Source organism: Oncorhynchus mykiss, chromosome 3 (genome assembly GCF_013265735.2).
Source record: "Oncorhynchus mykiss isolate Arlee chromosome 3, USDA_OmykA_1.1, whole genome shotgun sequence".
NCBI lineage: Eukaryota > Metazoa > Chordata > Actinopteri > Salmoniformes > Salmonidae > Oncorhynchus > Oncorhynchus mykiss.
The window spans coordinates 60840169-60863632 of NC_048567.1; the positions used below are offsets into that span (position 1 = coordinate 60840169).

General features: G+C 39.9%; 1 protein-coding gene across 8 annotated transcripts in view; it reads right to left on the reverse strand.

Annotated features, from left to right (window-relative positions):
• Window positions 1–23464, reverse strand: part of LOC110520307 (titin) — a 178309-nt gene that overhangs the window by 130215 nt on the left and 24630 nt on the right. For 6 of the 8 annotated variants that reach the window (XM_021597527.2, XM_021597528.2, XM_021597533.2 and 3 more), the window contains 17 exons: window positions 23168–23399; window positions 22594–22878; window positions 22195–22320; window positions 21642–21830; window positions 20701–21090; window positions 19720–19770; window positions 4923–8759; window positions 4028–4306; window positions 3264–3830; window positions 2759–3040; window positions 2401–2682; window positions 2016–2297; window positions 1627–1905; window positions 1241–1528; window positions 837–1115; window positions 450–731; window positions 76–354 (listed from right to left, as the gene is read on the reverse strand). In XM_021597527.2, the coding sequence (XP_021453202.2) occupies window positions 76–354; window positions 450–731; window positions 837–1115; window positions 1241–1528; window positions 1627–1905; window positions 2016–2297; window positions 2401–2682; window positions 2759–3040; window positions 3264–3830; window positions 4028–4306; window positions 4923–8759; window positions 19720–19770; window positions 20701–21090; window positions 21642–21830; window positions 22195–22320; window positions 22594–22878; window positions 23168–23399 (8209 nt within the window). The remainder of the gene's footprint in view (window positions 1–75; window positions 355–449; window positions 732–836; window positions 1116–1240; window positions 1529–1626; window positions 1906–2015; window positions 2298–2400; window positions 2683–2758; window positions 3041–3263; window positions 3831–4027; window positions 4307–4922; window positions 8760–19719; window positions 19771–20700; window positions 21091–21641; window positions 21831–22194; window positions 22321–22593; window positions 22879–23167; window positions 23400–23464) is intronic. The other 2 variants (XM_021597529.2, XM_021597534.2) reach the window with 2 other exon arrangements.

Here is a 23464-nt window from a genome sequence, read left to right on the forward strand (position 1 = left end):
GCATACAACCTTTCAACTGAAAGTCTACAGAAATGAACAGATACATATATTTAAAATGAAGGTTTTCACACCAACCTTTCAGTGTCATCTCACAATCACAAGATGACTTCCCAACTTCATTTTCTACTGTACACTGATATTTTCCAGCATCTCCGGCTTCAATTGCCAGGATCTGGAGGGTAACTATGTCATCCTTTATGACTATCTTATGTCTTTTATCATTTCTGATCGCCTTTGTGTTTTTGTAAAATGATACGTTGAATGGAGCAGAGCCTGCAAGCTTTCCTTCCAGCATAATATCAGATCCTTTGATAACTTCTTTGGATTCAAAGGTCCTTGTAAATATTGGAGGTTCTAAAAGAAGATGGCAATCAAGTCAAAACACAATAAACAAAAATCTAAATTGATTAATCTAAAAAAAAACTCAGTAAGCGGAATACTCAACACACCTTTAACTGTAACTGTGCTGCCGCTGTGGTCACTACCAGCATCACTTGATGCCACACAAACGTAATTTCCACTATCATCAACAGAGCAGTTGAAAAACTCCAATGAGGCAACTGAATTGGTGACAGCCATTTTGTATTTATCCTTTTGTGTTATCTCAATCTCATTCTTGAACCACTTAAAACTGATCTCAGGGGTGCCAGTTGCTTTACACTCCAGCTTTACAGCACTTCCTTCCACTGCTAGTTTCGTAGACTCAAGCTTCACCACAAACATTGGAGGTTCTAAAAAAGAGTTTGACATTGATTATCAGTCAAGGAAACAAACATTGATGCAAGAACAGAAGAACAACAAATGCACATTGAGCAGGGTATATGTAAGAAGGTCACCTTTCACAAACAAGACAGCAGTGCACGCCATCTTTCCAGCGTCATTGGCCACTTGGCATGTGTAGTTAGCTGAGTCACTGGGTTTTACTGAGTGAAGTTCCAAAAAACTTAAGGAGGTCTCCTTCTTGATAAAAAATGTGCCTCCACTTGATATCTCCTTGTCGTCTCTGAACCACTTGATCATAAGAGGAGCTGTTCCAGTGAAAGCACACTTCAAGACAACGGTAGATCCTGGTATGACATCTTGGTTGTCAGGTTTCAATGTGAAGACTGGAGGTTCTAAAATTCATTAAAAGGACAAAATATTTATTTTTCATCATCATATTACCCCAAGAAAATGCCATAGGCCTACTTCAATTAGAAGTAAAAACATAGGGCTAAAGAATTACTTAAACTGTATAAACCTTTGACATATAAGGTTCCACTGCTTTCTTCAGATCCAGCCGAATTTGTTGCCCGGCATGTGTACACTCCAGCATCAACCTTTTCCAATTTAGTAATTTTCAGTGCAGCTGAGTTGTCTTTGATTTCAGGTAAATATCTATCTCCGAACTTAATTTCTTTATCGTCTTTGAACCAAGACAGAGTCATAGGCTGGGATCCAGATACTTTGCAATCCATTGAAATATCGTTACCCATAATTCCATCAAGTCTTTTCAGAGACCTTGTAAAAGAGGGTGGTATGATACGATCTGTTTTGGAAAGAAAAGTTAAGTCATACTGTACATTGCAAGTTAAAATATATGTCATGAAAACAAACTTTTAAAAGTAGAAAAGAAGAAAAGCTAACCCAGCACAGTAATAGAGCATGAGCACTGGTCCTTTCCAACACGGTTGGACACTTCCATTGTGTATTCGGAAGAGTCTACTTTTTCAGACGCAAGAATCTTTAAGATAGCAATATTATCTTTCAGAGTTATTTTATATTTTCGACTCCCTTTCATCTCCTTTCCATCCTGGAACCATTTCAGTTTAAGTTCTGGGCTTCCAGCGATTTTGCATTCCAAGGTTGCAGATTCCCCTGAAGTCACATTGATGGATTCTGCTTTCTCTAAGATTCTAGCAGGTTCTATATTAAAGTACAAATAATTAGATTGAGGTGTCACAAGAGTATAATGTGTTTATATGTAAAAATACATATATATGTGTAAATGTTTAATTTAAATGTTCAACTCTAACCTTGAACTGTTAGAGTGGCTTCACATTTGTTTTGTCCAGCCTCATTCTCTGCTTGGCAAGTGTACTTGCCACCATGGTTAATGGCAACAGTTGTTATTGACAAAATAGCAATGTTGTTCTCAAATGTCATTTTGATATTTGGATCATCATCTCTCAACATTTCAGTGTCCTTTATCCATTTGACGGAAATGGGGGGTGAGCCTTTCAATGTGCCCTGCAGTTTCACAGAATCTCCCAATGTTGCTGTAATGGTTTCAATCTTCTTTGCAAATGTTGGTGGTTCTATACAAAACATATTATAAAATCAATGAACCATGTTCTTTAGAAAACATACGCTATTTAGATAAATCAATTTGAGTTATTTTAATTTATCAACCATACTAACCTTTTAGTTTGGCCAGTGCCTTAGTGGTGATTTTACCAACATCATTAGCTATGCAGCACTGATAATCCCCAATGTCTGCACTTTCAAATGAGCAGAACTCCAAACGAGCAATGGACTCCTGAGAGACGATCTTGTACTTTTTATCTGTGGTGACGACTGGTTTCTTATTCTTCAACCAGGTGATTTCAAATGGAGCTGTTCCTTTAATTTCACATTCGAGCACGGCAGGAGTTCCCTTCACTGCCTCAACCATTTGCAATTCTTTTCGAAGGGAAGGGGGCTCTAAGAGTAGAGATCAGATTAAATTATACAACTATCTGTTCAATTTTTAAAATAATTGTAAAGAATGGTGACAAACCTTTTACAGATAACTCCGTGCTGCAGCTCTCACTACCAGCTTCGTTTGACACCTCACAAGTGTAGTTTCCGCTGTCTAACACGTTTACATCCATTATTTCCAAAGTTGAAAGACCAGCCTTGAAAGTGATTTTATATTTATCTCCATCACTGAGCTCCTTGTCATTCAAAAACCAGGAAGCTTTGAGTTCAGCTGATCCTTTGACTGTGCACTGCATCCGAGCAGCTATGCCCTGCTTCCACATTAGTTTTGGTTCCATTTTCTTAACAAAGGTAGGGGGCTCTGAAATAAGTTTTGGATTGCAAAACAGCAAATGTGTTGTCAAACAAGAATCAATAAAAAAGAGAAGATTTCAAGAAGGAGAAAATAAGAAGACATACAGAAGCTGCATAGCGTTAGTGGCTGTTTCAAAGAGGACTGTTTTTTTTACAATGAGTTCCTAGTAAGCAGATCTGTAAGTGCACAAACGCTGTGTTAATACAGAAAATCTACTTAAAGACCTTACCTTGTACCGTCAATGTGGTAGGACAAGTTGCACTCCCAGCATCATTTGAAGCTGTACATACATATTTCCCTGAATCTTTCAGTTTTGCCTTTGTAATTTCAAGAACGACAACCTTGTCTTCAAAGGATTGTTTACAATCCATTGTTTGATGAAGCTTTTTGCCATCTTTCATCCAGGTGATGGAAACTCCAGTGTCTTCATCCACTTGACCTTCGAGCCGCAGTGTGTTACCAACGGCTGAAGACACCGAGACCTCAAAGGTCTTTATGAAACTGGGTTTGTTGATAACCCTCAACTCTGAACTGCATGTAGCAGTACCAACACTGTTCGATGCTTTGCAAAGGTATGTGCCCTGATCGTTCAGCTGAAGATTTTTGATTTGTAGGGAATATTTGGTCTTGTCAGATGATATTTGATAGCTTCCCCCCGGAGAGATAGCAATGTTGTCTTTGTGCCAGACAATAGTCATAGGTGAAGAGCCAGTAACTACACACTGGAATGTTGCTTGTTTGCCCACGTATAAAGTCATGTGATCAGGCTTTGTACTAAATACTGGCGGGTACATCTCTATAAAAAAAAGTAAATAAAGATGGAAAAAAGCAATAGGATATGAATACTTCATTTACTTTACAAACCGGTACAATGTACACATGTTGAGACAACAATTGCACATTAAAATGTGTTGTATTGTATTCAACTTTTTTTTTTAAACAGCAATATACATACACTTGTATAAATAATGTTAAGGGAAACAGAGGACTCACCAGTCACTGTCAGTTTGGCGGCACAGGTGTCACTGCCATGTTGGTTTGTAGCCTTGCAGGTGTATTCACCACTGTCGGCTTTGGTTGGGCTCAGAAGCTCCAATGAAGATGTCAGTTGCCGACTGAGAATGTGACAATTTGCACTCTCTTTGATCGAAGTGCCAGACTTGAACCATTTGAAGTTCACATTTGGTGCCTCTTCAATTTCACATTCAAACTTGGCTCCACTTCCAACATTGATCTCCAGGGGAACAATTTTGTACCTGAAAACAGGTGGCACTATAATGTGCACAAAAAGAAAAGTAAATTAGTACACAGGTAGATAATGATGCGAAAAATGACAAGTAGACAAATGGTATACAGAGCTGGAACAGGGATGGTGGAATACTACAGTATGGTGGGATGCATTCCAGGAGTGACTGTGAAGAAATGGTGGAATGGTTAGAGGAGGAAGAAAGAAAGTGAATTCATGATAGAGGAAGGAGGAAAGTGACATCATGAAGAATGAAACCATGACACATTTGCCCCTGAAAGCATGCAAAAATATTTCAGTGCTCAGTGGAGAATGACCAAGAATGAAATGTTATAGTTCATGGGTGACGAAAATACCTGGGAATGATATAGAAGAAATAAGCATGTGGGGAATGATATAGAGAAATACTAAGGTGAATTAGTAGTGGATTGAAAGTATAGTAAATTCATGCTGAAAATTCTATCAATACATTTTTTTCTTTAGTAATTAATTTGATCTAAAAATAAATATGTATGAAATAAAGTATGAGTTTGCTGCCAATATGAAATTAAAATGTTATATTACATTACAAAAATGTAATGAATGATAGTTAGTTTATGTGTATGGTGAAGAGTAACAATAAAACTATCCCCATTATCCAACCTTTTGAGACAACTGTGAGTCTTGATGATGTTGTGCTCTTTCCAGCTTCATTCACAGCCTCAAAGACATATTCTCCTTCGTGCTTCTCCTTGATAATTTTCATGATTGTAAGTGTGTATGTGTCATGTTCTTTGGAACACTTGAACTCTTTGCCAGATTTAATTATTTGTCCATTGAAAAGCCAATTACCTTTTGTAACATACTTTACTGTCACAGTGTATGTAACCTTACAATGCTCCTCTGTGGTAATGTCCTCAAGGAAAGTTTCAATAATGGGATAATCGTTTACATTTCCTTGAGGTTTAGATTTTTTGACCTCTTCTGAAATAAATTCCTCCCTGTGTTCTTTTTGGATGAGTACATCTAAAGACTGTTCAGTTGGAATGGATGTCATGGGCATATCAGTGGTGATATCAACCATACCTACATCTCTCTCATAACCTTTTACAGTCATAGTTCTAACCTCCTGTCTGGCCACCTGTACTGTCTGTCCAAACTCAGCATGTGATTCTGTAGTAACTTCCATTACTTGACCGCCCAAATTGGATTGAGTTACTTTGGACTCTTGCACCACAATACGTTCCTCAGCTGTTGCTGTTTCATGTGTAGCCCGAGATTCTGTCTTTCGTTTAGCAGCCTGAGATTTAGGTGTTGTGAAATCAACTACACTTTCTGCTACTTTTACTGTCTCAACTACAGATGACAACATTTCTTTGGAGGATGCACTGCTAACCTTTAGTCTTTGGGGCTTGTCGATTTGCAGTGTGCCAGGTTGCTCAGATGTAAGAACATGCTGCTCGTGATAGATAATTGAGTAGAAAGCTGCCTGGAGTTCAGTCCTTAGATCTGCAGTCTTGGGGTACTGACCTTCAAAAGCAAGTGTTATTTCCATAGGGGCACCTGGTGTTGTGATAAGATAAGTGAACATCGCACGCCTAGGTTCCTTGAGTACCTTCACTTCCTGTACCTCAGTAGCCTCTAAACTTCCAACAACGTCTGCTAATATAAGTGGCTGATCAAGAGCCACAGCAGACTGAAGTGCATCTTTCAACTGACGTCTGATGTCCAAACTTGTTGGTTTTGGAATCTGAATAACAAATGTGAGCTCCTTTGGAAGAGTTCGACTTTCTCCAGACTCTGAAACGAAAACAGCCATTTTGTGCTGAGTTTTAAGGCTAACTTTTGTTGACTCTGATTTGGTTATTTGCTGAGACATTTCCCCAATCAATATACGCTTTTCATCCATCATTATTGACTGTCTAACAGACTGTCCTTCCTGTATCTGGATGGCAAAATCTTGCTCTGTTGCTTTTAGAAGTACACTACTCTCAGTTGCCATCGCCTTCTCCTCTATTTGTATGGGCTCAGTAGGTACTTTAGGCTCTATTTCGGATTTGCATGTAAATGTGTCAACAGCTGTCAAACTCTCAGTATGTCCCTCCTCTAACGCTTGACTATCTGCCACGCTTGTAACTTGCATGATGTTCCAACGATCTTCTTTTTGGATTAATGCACGCTGCTGTTTGGCATCACTAGTAAATGGTGTTTCTTTGGATATCTGCATGGGCTTTGATGTGACCTGAAGAATGTTCTGTGGTCTGGGTTCTGTTCTAAGCTTTGACTGAACTCCTGTCACAGACACATCAAGATCTTTGGAATAATCTGCGCTAAGCCCCCTTTTTTCCTCTGAGGATGCTGCGTGTTTTCTGGCTTTCTCCTGCTTCTGTGTTGCTGTCTGTTGGGATGGCTTTTCAATGGTAATAATTCCCTCTTTGGTTAAGGCACCTCCCGGATGAACTGACTGAAGATGTAATGGGGTAGGAGCTTGTTTTTGGGGCTGAATGGTCATTGTGTCTCTCTTGGCCTCAAACTCAGTCGTATCTTCGCAAGTGACAGATATCCGTTCATCGTGGGTTACTGTATGTAAAAGAGTAGGGCTTTTCCTGGCACCTGCTTGTTCTACAGCTGGTTTCTCACAAGTAAATGGTTCCTCAGATGGTAGGATATCCTGATCTCTAATTATCTGCAAATGCAGTACCTGTTCACCTTCTACCTGAGAAAATAATGAGGTAGCACTTTCTAAACTCTTCACTTGTTTTGTGTGTTCAGCTTGTAACATCTGCTTTTCCTCAGCTGTCAGTGCAGATTTCATAATGTAATCTTTACGAAGGAGAGCCTTTTCTGCCTCTGGCCTCTGCGTGGTAAATTTAGTCTCTTTTGATAAGGTTTGTTTTGTCTCAGAAACTGAGGCTAGTATTGGTTTGAGCGATTCTTTTGTCACTGAAGATTGTAGAGCAGAGTCAGAAGATGGCACGTCTGTGGTATGACCCTCAGGAATCATCTGTTTTTCAGTTGACATAGCGGAATACAATATCTTAATGCCTTCTTTGACTTTGTAACTTTTTTCCTCCTGTGGCTTGGGAATTTCTTGCGATCGTTCTTTTAAAATTGACAGTTGGGATTCAACAAGATGACTACTGACAAGATGTTTTGGCTCGGAGGTTGGCTTTACTTTATCTGTCTTCCTTTCACCTGACATCTCTGTGCTTACACTCGCCAAGGTGGTTATCTCCTCGGAAGTGGCAGACATTAATTGTGAACGCTTCTCTTTTGAAGACTGCAGCTCTATGACTACTGGGCTTTGGATACGGTCACAGTGCTGCTCTGTGAGCTGTGGGCTATCCTGAACAGCAGATGTATGAAAGGGAGCCGTACGGTGTTGTTTCGTAGAAACTACTGAAACTTCAGGTGGACGAGTGACACCCACAGACACTCTCTCTTGTACCTCATGTGACTGCAGAACTGCAGCCTGGTGGGTGACCCTTTCTCTTTGGACTGTAGCTGCTGACATTTCCAACTCTCTAAGGGTTTGTACTTGCTCACTGGAAACAACCTGGCTGTCCTCGGTGCCAATGGTGTACACCATCTGATGTCCTGCTTGATCTCTGGCCCTGGTCTCTCCGGGAAGGTTGACCTCGTACAAGCGGGACTCTGTAGCTTGTTCAGCAGTCATGGATACTTTATAACCTTTTTGAACAACCATGGGTTCCTTACGCTGAGATACAGAGATAGGCTCTTTGAAAACAATTAGGTCAGCACTACAAGAGGCCTCCCCAGATGGGTTGGAAGCCTTACATGTATAGAGACCACTGTCCTGCTGTTGAATGCCCTTCATGTTGATGAAGCCAGAGCCATCTGGGTTGTTCACTATAATGCAGTACTTACCAGGCTGAATTTGACGAGCACTTTTATACCACTGTACATCTGGTATTGGATCACCAGTTACTTTATATTTAAAGTAAGCCTCACCTCCCTCTTGGCATTTTATAGGTTTGATTTGGCTAGTGAAATTTGGAGGTTGGACAGTGGCTTTGAACATTTTTTCCACCCATTGCTCAGCTGTAGTTGAAGCTCTTTTACTTACCTCCAGGTAAGTAGTACAGGTTGTCTGGCCAAATCTATTGCTAGCTGTACAAGTGTACTCGCCTTTATACTCTGTTTTTACCTCAGATATTATTAAGGTATACTCATCTTTTTCTTGAACTAATTTGTAAATTGATGAAGAAGTAATGACTCTCCCATTATGAAACCACTGAACAGTAGGCTTTGGAAGGCCAGATACTGTGATAGTAAATCTTGCTGACTCCCCAACATTGACAGCTGCTGGTGAGAGTTGGGTCAAAAATATAGGCTTTTCTTTTTTATCCTCTAAAGTACTAGAATAGTATTTAGACTCTGGCTGGAGTTCAAGTGTTTTGGATGTTTGAGGTAACTGAAGGCCAGTGGTGTAGGATTCTTGTTCTTCTTCCACTGTCGTCACAGTCGACCTAGAATATTCTGTGTAAAAAATAATTTGTAAGATTGAGATAAAATGTCCATTAAAGACAGGGTTATGTTGGTCAACTGTGTGTCCGCTGCAAAAGCTTAAAGGTTGACATAAACATTAGTTTACATAAAAAAAACACCATACAATAAATACATCAGTATATAACTATTTTATTTATACATAAATAAACACTGTTAGAGACAAAGTGAAGTGATTTCTGTACAAACAAATCATGAATTTCAATTACTCCCATTTCCAAATGAATACTCTGTCATACTTTTTTGAGATCAGTCAAATTGGTAAATCTTTTATAAGCCCAAATATACAGTATTCATTAAGAATACAATTGCCTCAAACATACAGTGAAACATATATTTACAGCACATATAATGTATATAATGAACATATCCTTTTTAAAAATGTAATTTTACAGCCAACCCCAAGGCCTTATTTTGAATGGATGTACTTTGCCACTGTAGACATAATGAAAAAATAAACTCTACAGTAGTACATTCAATATTAGATTAAAATTGTGTTAGATATTGCATTTTTTTGTGTACAATATATATATTTTTAAAATCATTAACCAAAAGAAATAAAATATTATCAGAAACTCATTCACAAAGAAAATGTTTAAATTCTGCACTTATTGATGATGCTGTACTTATTGTACAGCATCATGTTAAGATGGAACTATCATGGTTGCATTGATAATTGATAATTTTACATGCACTTCTTAAAGCTGGAACCCTTAATGGTGAAACTGCCACATCCGTTTGGGATATTACAACAACAACGTTACTGAAAACAACGCCCACTGTTTTTCCTGACATCATTGCACGCGCGATAGAACAGCAGAATATGAACCGTAATTATTATTTTTACCACACTGCTTTACGCACCTCACCTCAATTTCGGCAACAAAATAAAAACTATAACAAAGGTGCTGGGGCGGACAGTCATGCTGTTTACCCTAATGTAAATTCCAACTTCAACACTACACACTGGGAATTGGATCCCCAGTTCTCCATTGAGCATGCTTTTTCGTTCAGGAGTACTCTTGATCTGGGTCCGAGAAATCCCCAGTGATCAATTAGATAAGCCCCAGAGTATTTTTGTATTTGTTATATTATGTATGACTATATATTCAATTATATGATTAATTTGAAATATTAAAACATTGGACATTTTGGGCCTAACACGAATGTCTTGATAACAATGTTTTGCTTACACATGGGTGGTAAGTATTCATACACGTTGTCATGTTAAATAAAACTATAGGCATTAACTTTTGTTTTACTATTTTGAAAAGCAAACATTCAACATTCAAACATACCCAACATGATTATATAACATTTATAATTACTCTTATGTGTGACGTAATTACACACTATACACAATAAATAAGATCTACACCTAATTTCAGAAAACCTTTTGCGTGTATCTCAAAATAATGAACAAAAGCTACTTTTCGAACATACAATTGCTTAAATGAGTTCAACATCCACATGAAAACAAATTACATGAAGAGATTAGAACACTTTCAACAAAGCAGTTGTTTCAGTATATCCAGATTTATTTTGGATGAGACACTTGTACTCTCCAGCATCATTTTTAGTGACATTTGTTATGATCAAATTAAAATGTCCAGATGCTTTCTCTTGGATCATGTACCTAGTTTCTTTCACAGGATCCCCGTCTTTGTACCATTCAGCAGTGGGATGAGGTTTACCATTAACTAAACACTGGAGGACCACTGGAGTTCCTACTGCTGCAGTGACGTTTGTCAAAGGAACAATACATTTTGGTGGAGTTTCAGTCATTTGAAACTGGAAACTACACAATTCCGATGACTTTCCTTTGAATTCTATTTTATCATCTTTGGCGGGCTCTGCGAAAACATCAAAATTTATACTGACATATTTCTCTCCCTGCTCGCTCATCTCATTGTCTGTCATGGCTACGAGTCTAACAGCCTTTTGTGATTCATCAGCTTCCTGCTCAAATTCAAATTCCAGCTCTATTTCTGATGCCTGCTCACCGTCAAACTCATTCCCAACAACCAAGTCAAACTTTTGAGGCTGAACTTTAGCACTACCAAGAGACACAGCTGTCAATTCTCTTCCTCTTGTTTTCCCTATAAAGCTTTTAGGATTCAACACAAGAAGAGATGCCCTGCAAAGAGTTTCCCCAACCACATTGATGGCCCTGCAGGTGTATATTCCACTATCATGAGCGTTGGCTTTCCTGATCTTTAGGAAATGATTGTCTCCATCAGATGAGTACAAGTATTTCTTGTTATCGTGAGGGATCTTTTTGTTACCTTTAAACCATGATACTATGGGAGAGGGAATTCCCATCAGAGAACACTCAAACATTACAGTTGTATTTTCGGGGGTTTCCATATCACAAATTGGGTTGATGAAGCGTGGTGGCATTTCTGTAACCTCAAAAGCTATTTTCAAATCATCCCTTTCTTGCGTTACAAAGTCAACTCCACTCTCCTCGTACATACTCGGGAGAACATCGAGTGATATTATCATACTTTTATTGTCAGCGGTGTATTCAGGGACGGTAATTATCTTCACCTGTCTCTCAAACTCTTTAACCTCATTTTCATCCAGCTCCACCTCTAATAGAATCTCCTGAGGTGAGCAAGACCTTGATGAGTCATCATCTTCCTCAACATCAAACTCCATCACATGCTGGTGGGTGACTGCTGGTGGTGGGGGCATATATCTGGCCTCGTTTGATATAACTACAACTAGTGCAACGCTTTTTGCCTCTCCTACATAGTTAACAGCTTCGCAAATATATTCACCTTGATCAGCTTTCGTAATGTTTTGAATAAAAAGTGTGATATTGTCACCATCTCTATCCATTGTAATCCTTTCTTCTGCAACAAGCTGCGTTTTGTTTCTAAACCACTTCACTTCAGGTGAAGGCAACCCAAATACCTCAGCGTAAAACGATAACGAATCTTGTTCAAAAACTCTCCTTTTGGTGAGAGGTTTGAGGAAAGCCGGAGGGATTCCCTGGACTTTTTCCTGTAGTCCTCCAAGGCCAAGCGCACGCTCTGAGAGGAAGATTCCTTCCTCTAAGCTAAATGCAGGTGGAGTTGTCTCAATGCCCTCATCATCAGGTGACCTCAAGAACTTAGCAGGAGAAAATAACCTCTCACTGAAGTCAGTAGATGTTCTTTTATGTTCAAGAGGAGAGAAGGCATACTCATTGGGGGTCATATAACCTGCTGGAGTTTCAGTTTCAGGAGTGTGGAAAGATTCGGGAGATTTCGGGAGCTGCGAAATTTCAGTTGAAGAAGCTGGCGTATAGAACCGCTCGATTTCTGTTAATTCCTCACTAAATGTGCTACCACACTCAATGGACATCTCCGACTCTGGTGATAGGGGTCTGCCCCACTCAGTTGGTGGGTTGTAGTAGTCATAAACAGTACTGAAGGTCACTGCCTCCTCTTCAAGTGAGGTCAAACCTGTTGCACCTTGACTGTCAGCCGTACTTAGATAAGCACTGTCTGGTTTAGCCTCTGCTTGCTGTTGTGAACCTTGTGCAGCAAGATCATCTGTAAAACCATCTTCTTTGAACTTAATACTCACTGATTTTGAAACCTCTGAAGGCTCACCACTCTCAGCATCAGCATGTTCCTCGTTTTCCTCTGCAGTTTTTTCACTAACAATTTCACTACGTGCCCCACTAACACTGACAAATGCGCTACCCTTTGAGCGTTCAAAGATAGACATATTTTCATTCATATGAGTCATGTCCTCGCGATCAGAAGACTCAGTGTCCAATCTCTGAACTTCTGGAGCAGCAAATGAGCCAGAGAATCTTTTTGGCTTTACAACCTCATTACCGACTGACGCTGAAACATCATCTGGGATCTCCGACACTGGGACTTTCTCACAAGGAAGGAAGCTACTGCCAGTACTAACAAATGCACTTTCACTGTCCTCTTTCATACTTTCATCTATCACACCAGGTCCTATAATTTCTGGAGAAGGGCTAGTCCTTACTGCCTTAACTGCCTCAGGTCTGACCAGTTTTGGTGACTCCTGCACCTCTGCTACACTTGAGAGGGGAACAAAGTGTTTTAGGTCACCATGGGTGTCAATTATGCCAGCTTCCTCAACAGTTTCTCCTGAAATCATACAGATTTCCTTGTCTTCCTCCTGAGTAGTAGACATGGTCTGACCATGCTCAGGGGCACTTTTTGGAGAGACTGTCTTCGCTTTGGTCGAAATTTGTGTATTACTACCTTCTAGTAAGACAACCTCTGGTCCACTTTTGGGGGAAATTGACCTTTCTCTCGAAATGTGTGTATAACTACCTTCTACTAATATAGTGTCTTGTTTGGCCTGCAGTGGAGTTCCTTCCACAACATTAGTTACCAATGACATATCATCCTGTTCAGGATGGATTGATACTTCTGGGATATCCTCAGGGAAATATGACTCTGTGGACTTTTTCACTTCATGAACAGTGGTATCTGACAATGCAGGTGCCTCTGACAACGCAGGTGTCTCAAAGGCCTGCTTAATATGTGACGTTTCGACTACTGCAGCAGATGATTGCCGACCACACCCAGTAACAGTAGGTGCTTCTTTTGAAACACTTTGCTTTGGTTTAGTTACTTTTGGAATAGTCTTTTTAAGGCTGTGAGAACCTAAAGTTCTGTCCAAAGTCAGCATCAATGCCTGGTCAGTAATATCACCAGGATCACTCAGAGGGGACTGCCTCAAATCTTCTGAATTTCCAGATAGTATATATTGTTCCCATTCACCAGCCATGGCTGCTTCTACCTCAGAAGATCCAGCAATAGCAACAGCTGGTTGGAAGTACACATCAGAACTGCTTTCAACCTTACTGGTTTGGCCTTCTGAAGAGCTTATGTTCTCAGATTGACTGACTACCTTAGCGGCATCACTCGGATCATAGGAGAATGTGAATTTGTGTTTCATAGGATGGGAACTGCCATCATCCTCAGACATATCTGTGTCTTTTTCAATCATTTCGAATGGGACTGGTGTTGGAGCAGTGATCCTGATCTCGACATTAGAAGTAGAATATTGTGAGTCTGAAGCACGAGGTCTGTACAAGACAGCCCGAGGCACCTGTAGAAAGGATTTCTCATCCGTTTCAACGTCTATGTATGATTCAAGTTCCTCGTCCATCATTTGGTCAACATCTTCTTCACTCATTTCATAATCTGTTGTCACTTTCACTTTACGCGAGGCTACCGGCGATGCTGATTTTGTTAATTGCTCACTCTCAGTAACTTCGAGTGTGGCAGAGGAGGTTGCCTTTCCAAATGTATTAGTGATAACACAACTAAATGTCCCCTCATGGTATATAGTCGGATAGTAGATGGTTAATGTGGTTTCATTCAATTTGATGAGAACATCAAAGTCTGGGTTTTGACTGATTGGATGGTCATCTTTGAGCCAAGTGACAGTTGGTTGAGGGTCTCCCCGGAAACGACATTTAAAGTCTGTCATCTCTCCCCTCTTTACTTTCATGGATGAGATTTCTCTCACAAAGATAGGTAGTGATGTTTTCGGTGAAGTCTTATCAAATTCCTTTGTCCTCTGATGCATGTCCATTTGGCGAAGGTCATCTTTTGATAGCATTTCTCTGTGTTCTTCTTTCCTCTCTGTGGTCCTCATAGACACTTTTTCTTTTTCATCAGGTCTTAAGTCGGATTCCCAATTGGAAGGCCCTTCTGCACCAACTTCGGCTTGAGAACCATGCTGACCAATGTGATGTTCTCTCAAAGGTGAACGGCCTCTTCTAGGTGAGGCTTCTCTACCAGGTGAGGCTTCTTTCACAGGTGATCGAACTCTGCCAAGTGAGCGTTCTCTGCCAGGGGAGGGCTCTCTACCAGGTGAGGGTTCTCTCCCTGGTGAGGACCCTCTAACTGGTGAGGACCCTCTCACCGGTGAGTGAAACCCAAGTGACATTTGATGAAACTTCTCTATATGATGAGAAACAGGTTCATAAGAAGGACCGTCATTGGCATCATCTCCACTGGCATAAGTTCTCTGACGATGGTGTTGTGAAAGTTCAGCCATAGCCCAATCCTCTTGAGAGACAAGCTCACCAATTCGATGTTGTCTCATAGGTGAGGATTCTTTCACAGGAGAGCGCTCTTTAATTGAAGAGCGTTCTTTCACAGGCAAGCGTTCTCTCACAGGTGAGGACCCAAATGACATTGTATGAGACTTCTCATTCTGATAAGAGGCTGGTTCAAAAAAGGAACGTTCATGCTGACCAATGTGATGTTGTCTCATAGGGGAGGGTTCTCTCACAGGTGAGAGTTCTTTCACAGGTTCAATAGAGTGACCTGCATCGGGTCCACTAGCATCGGTTTTCTTTGGGTGTTGTGAATGTTCAGCCAAAGCCCAGTTAGACTCTAATTCAACAGCTTCTTCTTGTTCGGTGAGAACGTCTTCTTGCCATTTTAAGATGCGCTGAGCCAAAGCTTCCTCTTCGCTCACAAAATACTCACTTTCGGTCTGCAACCTTGTTTCATCAATAACAGTTTGTGGAGGAGGGGGCCACTGGAAACTTTCATCTTTGAAATTATGGATATCCTTACTCTGGGACTTTTCCTTTGCTGTCCTTTCTGGCGAAGATCTTCTTTCATATCTGTAGTCATGAGGGGCATGCTCACTCAGGAACATTTCCTTTGTCATCTTTTCTGGAGTTGGCCTTTTTGGGTCTTCATGGGCTGTATCATCACGGAGAAGCATTTCCTTTGTTGTATTTTCTGCAGAAGACTTTATACTTACATCTCTGTACTCATGAGGTGAGGTGCTGTCATATCTATATTCAGGAGCAATATCCTTCTCAGTAAGGACATGTTTGTTTACTGTCTTTTCTTGTGTGGACCTTCTCTCATCTCTGAAATCATGAGGGACATCCTCAGTCAAGAATTTTTCATAGTCTGTCTTTTCCGGGGAAGGCTTTCTTCTTCTCGCTGAATCTGCCTCCGAGTGAGTGGTTGATCCAAGAGCAGTGCCCTCAGCAGCCATTTTTGATTCAGACCTTTTTCTAGCAACATAGTGTGAGTAATCCGCACCAACCCAATCAGAATCCAAGTCAACAGCTTTCTCCTGCTCAGTCAAAACGTCTTGCTGCCATTTCATGATTCGATGTGCCAGAGCCTCTTCCTCACTCCCAAACTTTTCACTTTCGCTCTTTAATTCATAAATATTTTCCCGGGATAAGTGGAGCTCTTCACAGGACAAGTCAAGTCCTTCCTGGGATACATGGTGCTCTTCTCGTGTTTTCTTTTCACTGGCACGCCTCTCTCTTGGGGAATGGGGCAAATTCTGTTCACTGTCACTCTTCAACCCATAAATATTCTCCTGGGATAAATGGTGCTCTTCTCCTTTTTTGTTCACACTGGTACGTCTCTCTCTTGGGGAACGGGGCAATTTCTGTTCACTTTCACTCTTCAATCCAGAAATATTTTCCTGGGATAAGCGGAGCTCTTCCCGTGATAAGTGGTGGCGCTCTTCTCGGGATGAAAGGTACTCTTCTCGGGTTTTCTCAATGGTACGTCTGTCTGTTGTTTGGGAACTGGACAAATTCTGTTCACTGTCACTCTTCAATCCATAAATATTATCCTGAGATAAAAGGTGCTCTTCTCCGGTTTTGTTAACACTGGCACTCCTTGTTTGGGAAAGGGGCAAATTCTGGAAAGGGACAACATTTTCCAGGGATAAATGGTGCTCTTCCCAAGTTTTTTCCACACTACTCTCTGCATGACTCTCTTTTGGAGAACAGGGCAAATCCTGGGAAGTGAATGCCTCAGTTTCTGTTGCAGTTTTTCTCCCTTGCTCCTCACCATAAATATTGGCATGCCTCTCTTTTGGGGAATTCATATTTTCTTGGAGTATGTGGAGCTCTTCCATTGTTAAGTGGGCATCTTCCCGGGATACATGGTGCTCTTCTTGTGTTTTCTCACTGGCATTCTTCTCTTTGGTTTGGGAAAGGGACAAATTCTGTTCAGTTCCACTCTTCAATCCATAAACATTTTCCTGGGATAAGATGACCTTTTCCTGGGATATATGATGCTCTTCCCAATGCTTCTCCTCGCTGAGAGTTGCTGTTTTTGTCTCTACCTCCTCCCCAAAAATATGCATTTCAGATCGCATGTATGGCGAATCCCTTGCCGTCGAATGGTCTGTTTCATTCTCAAACTGTTCCTCTTGGTCCATCTGCATTCCCTTTTGCCATTTTCTAATCCTCAAGGCTAAAAGTTTATCTTCACATTCACTTTCAATGTTCTCATAGCGGTTTTCCGCAGAGCTGGGTGGATGTTCAAATGGTTCTGTGCTCTTCACAGTATCCTCTTGTGTAATAATTGTCTCACTGGAAAGTATTTCCTTCAGTGGTTTGATTGGGCTGGATCTAGAAAAGTTATCCAATGCAGCAATGTTTGGAGATCTCCGTGCAGCAATGTGTGGTGATCTCCCCTCCATCTTTGTCTTTAGGTCTTCAGAAAACCGAGTTTGATTTCCTAAATATTCCTCACCTTGATTTCCTATGTAGTGTGCACCTTGATTTTCTAAGTCCTCACCTATCTTTTGTTCGAATCTGACCTCATGTTGAGGTTCCCCTGGAATAAGGGCCTTTTCATCCATATGTGTTTCAAAGTCCTTTTCTTTTCCTGCCGCTGGTAGTTCACTTTTCAACATTTGAATGGCCCTAGACCGAGACTGAGGTTCAAATGAATGCCTCACATGGGGCTGTGTCGATGCAGCACTATGTGTGGGAATTATGTCATATCTACCATAGAATTCTGCAGAAACTTTATCATTTCTATTGTATCTTTCAAAAGGTCGAGCATGCTGTAAATCTCCAGGTAAGGAGGCAGGCTTCTTGACCCTTAATCGATCAACATAATCTGCATAGCTAGATTCACTTGCGTTTGACTCCAAGTCAAACTCTGATGATGACATTGTGGACATAGAGAGCCTCTTTTTTTGTTTGACTGCATTTTGTAACAGGCCAAGCTTTACTTTTACTTCTCCATGTAGGCTTTCTGTGTCACTAAATCTATCGCTGTATCTGTCACTGCACCTGTCACTGAATTTGTCGCTGAATCTGCCAGTGTGTCTGTCACAGTAGATGTCACTGTGTCTGTCGTTAAACCTTTCAGACCTACTAACCCTTTCTCCACCAAACATAGACGGTGGAGAGCGGGCTCGTTCAGATGCGGTTTCATTCAGATTACTTTCTTTACTTTTCCCTCTTGTTGGTGATAAGCTTCTGAAGAACAAGGTGCGAACTGGCGCATCCTTAGATCTAGATCTGCCCCTCGGTTTGGACTTTTTATCAAATGGAGATCCAACGCATCTCAGGTCAACCCTGAACTTTTTCTCTTTTTTTTGATCAACCAACGAATCTAAGCTTCCATGAGGTCTAGTTGACCGTCTAACATGGCTTAGATAATTGGCATCTTGTTCTTCCCTCATTGACACCAGAAGTGATGCTATGGACTCTGCAGACCCCTCTGTGTTAATAGCCATTACTTTGTAACTGCCTGAGTCTTTGTCTTTGATACTATCAATGATTAAACTAGTAGCGTGTATGTGCATAGTGCTCTCTGTACGTATTCTACGACGACGTTCTTTCTGAATCGGTCTATTGTTATGAAACCATAATATGGTTGGGATCGGGAAAGCTACCAATCTGCATCTTAATGCAGCAGGTTCTCCTTCAAGAACATTCTGGAATTTCAGCTTTTTTATAAAAAATGGCTTAATGTTATCAGCCCCATTCCATTTGATGAATGAATTGTTTGTTTGATCCAAGTCCTCCGTGTCTGAAACGGCTCTGCGCATCTGTCCTCTGTTCTCCCAGGATTCAGTCCTTTTATTATAAAACAACTCTGAAAAAAAGAAAAAAAAAACTTTCAATCAAATTCCATCTGGGTAAAAAAAAAGAAGATAATAAAATTCAAATTTTTAAAATGAATATTAATGAAAATATTAAGTACATGCAGCAAGTCACATAGCCATAAAAAAAACAATTTCACTCACCATATTTGTTCGAATAAACGCAAGACTTGATTCTTTTTTAAAGATTCTGACACGAAAATTGCTGGATGTTTTGTTCCTTCTTCTGTGGACATTTCTTCAAAACATAAATTTCTTAAAAAGCATAATAATTTCCAAAATAACCTGCTCTGCTTTTTTAAGAATAAGCTTGCTTTTGCTTTACTTAGTGTATTCTTAAGCTAAATATTCCTTACCTGACTTGCAGAAAGATGAATAAACGCCCTTTCTAATCCTTTGAATGAGGGTAAATTATTTAAAAATATTTAATGAGAAACATGACTTTCCAATGATACAAATAAGTAAAACTTGTAAAGCAGCTCTAGAATTGTATGAGAAGGCGTTTATTCGAACTAATATAGTTTACAGGTATAATCATGTTATTTTAAAAGCAAACAATTAATCACATACCACTATCTGCAAGCCAGTCTAAGAAATATTTGCAGGGGGAGAGTTCCAAATGCAATACACTTTAAGAAGCAATTAAAAGATGTGGCTATTCCCATATCTTTTAAAGGATAATTTCCTGAGGTCTGGAAACTTTAAAAGATACACATCCTGCACCTTTTTTGGGAATCCATTACAATCCACGAAGAACCCTCATGCGTAAATGATAATATTGATAGATGCCAGAACTCATTTTTCTAAAACTTCTAAAAGCAAGCAGTTTTAATCGGTGCTTGCTGTACAAAAACCAATCACATAATACAAGGACATAACATTATTTTGATATTGAAGAATACATAAGATGAACATTTTGCATTCAAAACATTTTCTGCTTGCGTGCAGTGTGAACATTCATAAATCACTTATCCATATGCTCAGGTACATGTCAACTAAGGGGTTGATGAAGTACATTTCACTAATGAAGAGTGTAAATGAGTCTTACCTTTGGCTTCTTGCTCAATGGTTGCTTCAATCTCTTCCTTCATATGGGTTACTGTAAAGGTAATGAAGAGTTGGTGTGATTTAAACGATAATCTTTGATGATGATTGGTACCAATTCCTTTCCATTTTGGCTTAATTTCACCCTCTCTGTATGTGAGAGCCTTGCTCTACAAACTTACAGAGAAATGGTTGCCAATCAAATGAGATACTGAATTGACCCGTCTATCATTTTGAGATTGCTCATTTCAAGAAACAATTTTGGACTAAATGCTTAGCCCAGATGTAATTTCCTTGAAGGTATATCCTGCTGGACAAAAATTATTTTCAGAGGTTATGCTAACAATTTTAACTCAAACCCTTTAACTGATTACAGTAATTTGAACGTTTCCACTTTGATGGTACAAACAAGGGTACAAAACAGGGGTACAAACAGGGGTATAAACAAACAAAGCAAAGTTTGACAGTCAGACACAAGTCCAAATAGGGAGAGGGTATAGGCTACAACATGCACAGTCCACAGAGCTATCGCTGAGAGGGATGTCACAACCAAGGACAGCAAGGAGTGTGATAGATGAATGACAAAAGGAGAATGTACTACCTACTCAAGCTGCAAGGAGAGCAAGGAGTGTGATAGATGAATGACAAAAGGAGAATGTACTACCTACTCAAGCTGCAAGGAGAGCAAGGAGTGACAGAGAAGAATGACAAGAAGAGAATGTGTTCTACTCAAGCTGCATGTACCCATCTAGGGATTAGAACTAAAAAAGTGACTAACATATTTATACTATTCTATTTTAAATTGTGAGGTTAGTAAACTAAAGAACATGGGAAAGCAAAAAGTATTTTCCCAAGAAGAAGAAAGTCGTTTGGTTGGTTTAATGAGAGGTGTCGTTTGGAGAAAGGAATTTTGTGAAAATTAATAGATTATTAATTACACGGTGTTGTAAAATCAAAGGCTAATTCAAGGTAAAAAACGAGTTACCTTCTTTGGTTACTGCAAGGGTTGCTGTGCACATCGCCTCTCCGGCATTATTGGTTGCTTTGCAAGTGTATTGTCCAGCATGCTCAGCGTATGCATCGACTATAATTAATGTGGCAGTGTTTGTCATCTCATCGAAATGAAAGACAATATCTTTGATAGGCTTAATTGGCTGATGGTTATGATACCAGCTAATCTCTGGCATTGGCATGCTGGACACACAAGCATGAAACCTGGCCACTTCACCATGCTGAACGACGCAGCTTTCTATTGGGTGAATAAAAGTGGGCCTTTGGGCAATTTGCTCCTTCTTTACACTTGAGAAGCTTGATGAAAGACTGGATGAGACATGCCTTTGAGAATCAGATGTAATATCCATAGTTTGTTTTTGCCCTGAAAGGAAGTACGTTCAATTAATTCAGTTTTAGCATTTTTATGGATGGACACAGATACACATATCCATGTGTGTATATTTCTAGTGAAAGTCATGTGCATAGAGAAACAATTACATATTTAAGAGGATACTGCAAAATCATATTATATATTGAAGTTATTTATCTGCTAAATTACTTATCTTTGGCTACAAATGATAATATTTCTAAATATGGCTTGGAAAACGTGCCACAATCCAGAAATGCGTTCTTCTCAGAATTGTCCCATTATCTCAACTGTTAGACTGAGAAGACTGAACGACTGCCGTTTAAATAGCAGTCGTTCAACCTTCTCGGTTTAACAGTTGAGAGAATGGGACAATTTGGAGTACAACTCATTTCTCATCCCTGGATTCAGGTATGTTTTCCGAGCCATATCTCATGCCGGCTCCACGGTGTCTTAATCTAAACAGGAAGCCTACCCGACCCAAGTGTAGCTATAAGCAAGAGTAGAGTCTGAATCTATTCCGGGTATAGGTAACCATCTGGTTACAGAAAGGTATGCAAACTCACCATCAAGTTTCAAACGTGCAGAGCATGTGACCATTCCTCCTGCGTTTCTGGCAACACAGGTGTATTCCCCCTCATCCTCAGAGAACACTCTGCTGATCTCCAGCTGGCAGGTGTCATCAAATGTAGAAATCCTGAAGAAGTCTGACTGCTTAATTTCCTTCTCACCACGGTACCAGGAAATCTTCAGAGCTACAAATGGAGGATTGGATTTAAAAACTATATATCGTTTTAGAATAATTTTGTATTTATTTATTAATAATAATTGTCAGCAAATATACATACATACAAAATAAATTGAAATTATACTCTTAAAAATGAATGTCTGACAAATTAGCTCTGTCTGATGAAGATCTCTGCTTGAAACATCACAGTATGTTTTTAACAAGGATTTATAATACAATTCATTTTTTATTATGGAGAGGTTCACATGCCTCATCTTCTAATGCAATAGGACAACTAATAACAAAAGGTATACTTCCACAATTACACCCATTACACCCACAAAAACATGTTTTTATTCCAACTCATCCCAACAATGTAATGTGCAAAATACCTTCTCCAGTAACTTTGCACTGGAATCTGGCTGACTCTCCCTCAGTGGTTGAGGTGTTGCTGATTGGTGAGATGATGGTAGGTGGGGACAGAGGAGCTCCAGTGTCAGGAGAAACAACTTCTGAAACTGAAATGAAAAATAATTAGCAACTTTCTTATATTAATAAACCATTTCAGTTCTTTATTTGTGAGGTAATATCTTCGGCGACTTAACAAAAACATCATGGTCATCTTAACACTCTATAAAAAGTTTGGTCCAATAAAATAATTATATACGGAATGCATAACATTTGTAAGAATGGTGTACTTTTCCAACTAGTTTTTGACAACAATTGTACTTCTGTTATGTCATAATTTCTGTTGACTTGGCATTATTATCACACAAAAATGTAATGGTTACCTTCGACATTCAGTGCAGCTGAACTGGTGGCAACACCACCTTCATTCTTGGCCTCACAGTTGTAGACCGCTGCATCCTCTGGGAACACTTCAATGAGTAGCAGACAGTGCTCATTCCCATCACGCAGAAACTTGCACTTGAAGCCTGGGGAGAGAGCCTGGGAGTTCTTGTACCAGAACACCTGGGGCTGGGGGACGCCAGTCACTTCCACAGAGAAGCGAGCAGGTTTGCCGGCCTCCACAGACAGGGGCTGCATGTGGTTAATGATCTGAGGTGGCTCAGGGACTAAATGAAAAGAAATATGAAATAAGAAATGTGATGAAGAAAGATGCAACACTGAGGAACAACCATTGTCGGCATCACTTTGAATCCAGCTATTAAAAAATGACATACTGTATCCTCTTATCAGCATAGTCCATACCTACTATGCTGCTACTCTCGTAGGAGGGCAATGTAATGCCCTCTACAGGCAAGGACATGTAACTGCAGTTATTACTGTAACTATTACACAGATATACTGTAGGGCAATTAAATATATTTTCCTATAAAACCAATACCATGAAGTTTGACTTACTGTTGACATGAAGTGTCACAACGGTCCTGTTCCTGCCAGCGATGAAAGTGTATTCTCCTGCATCACTTCTGTAGGTCTCAGTGATGGTCAGACGATGGAGCTTTCTAATGCAAACATAACTAAACCTCTGCTCAACGGAAAACTGGAGCTCAACACCGTTCCTCAGCCAGCGACCTTCAATGTCATCCTCATTGACTTCAAACTCAAACGTCGTTCTTTGTTTCTCAACAACCTAGAAATGAATCATGATATTAATCATCTTTAAAATGATAATTAAAAGTGTTTTTTTCTGTAAAT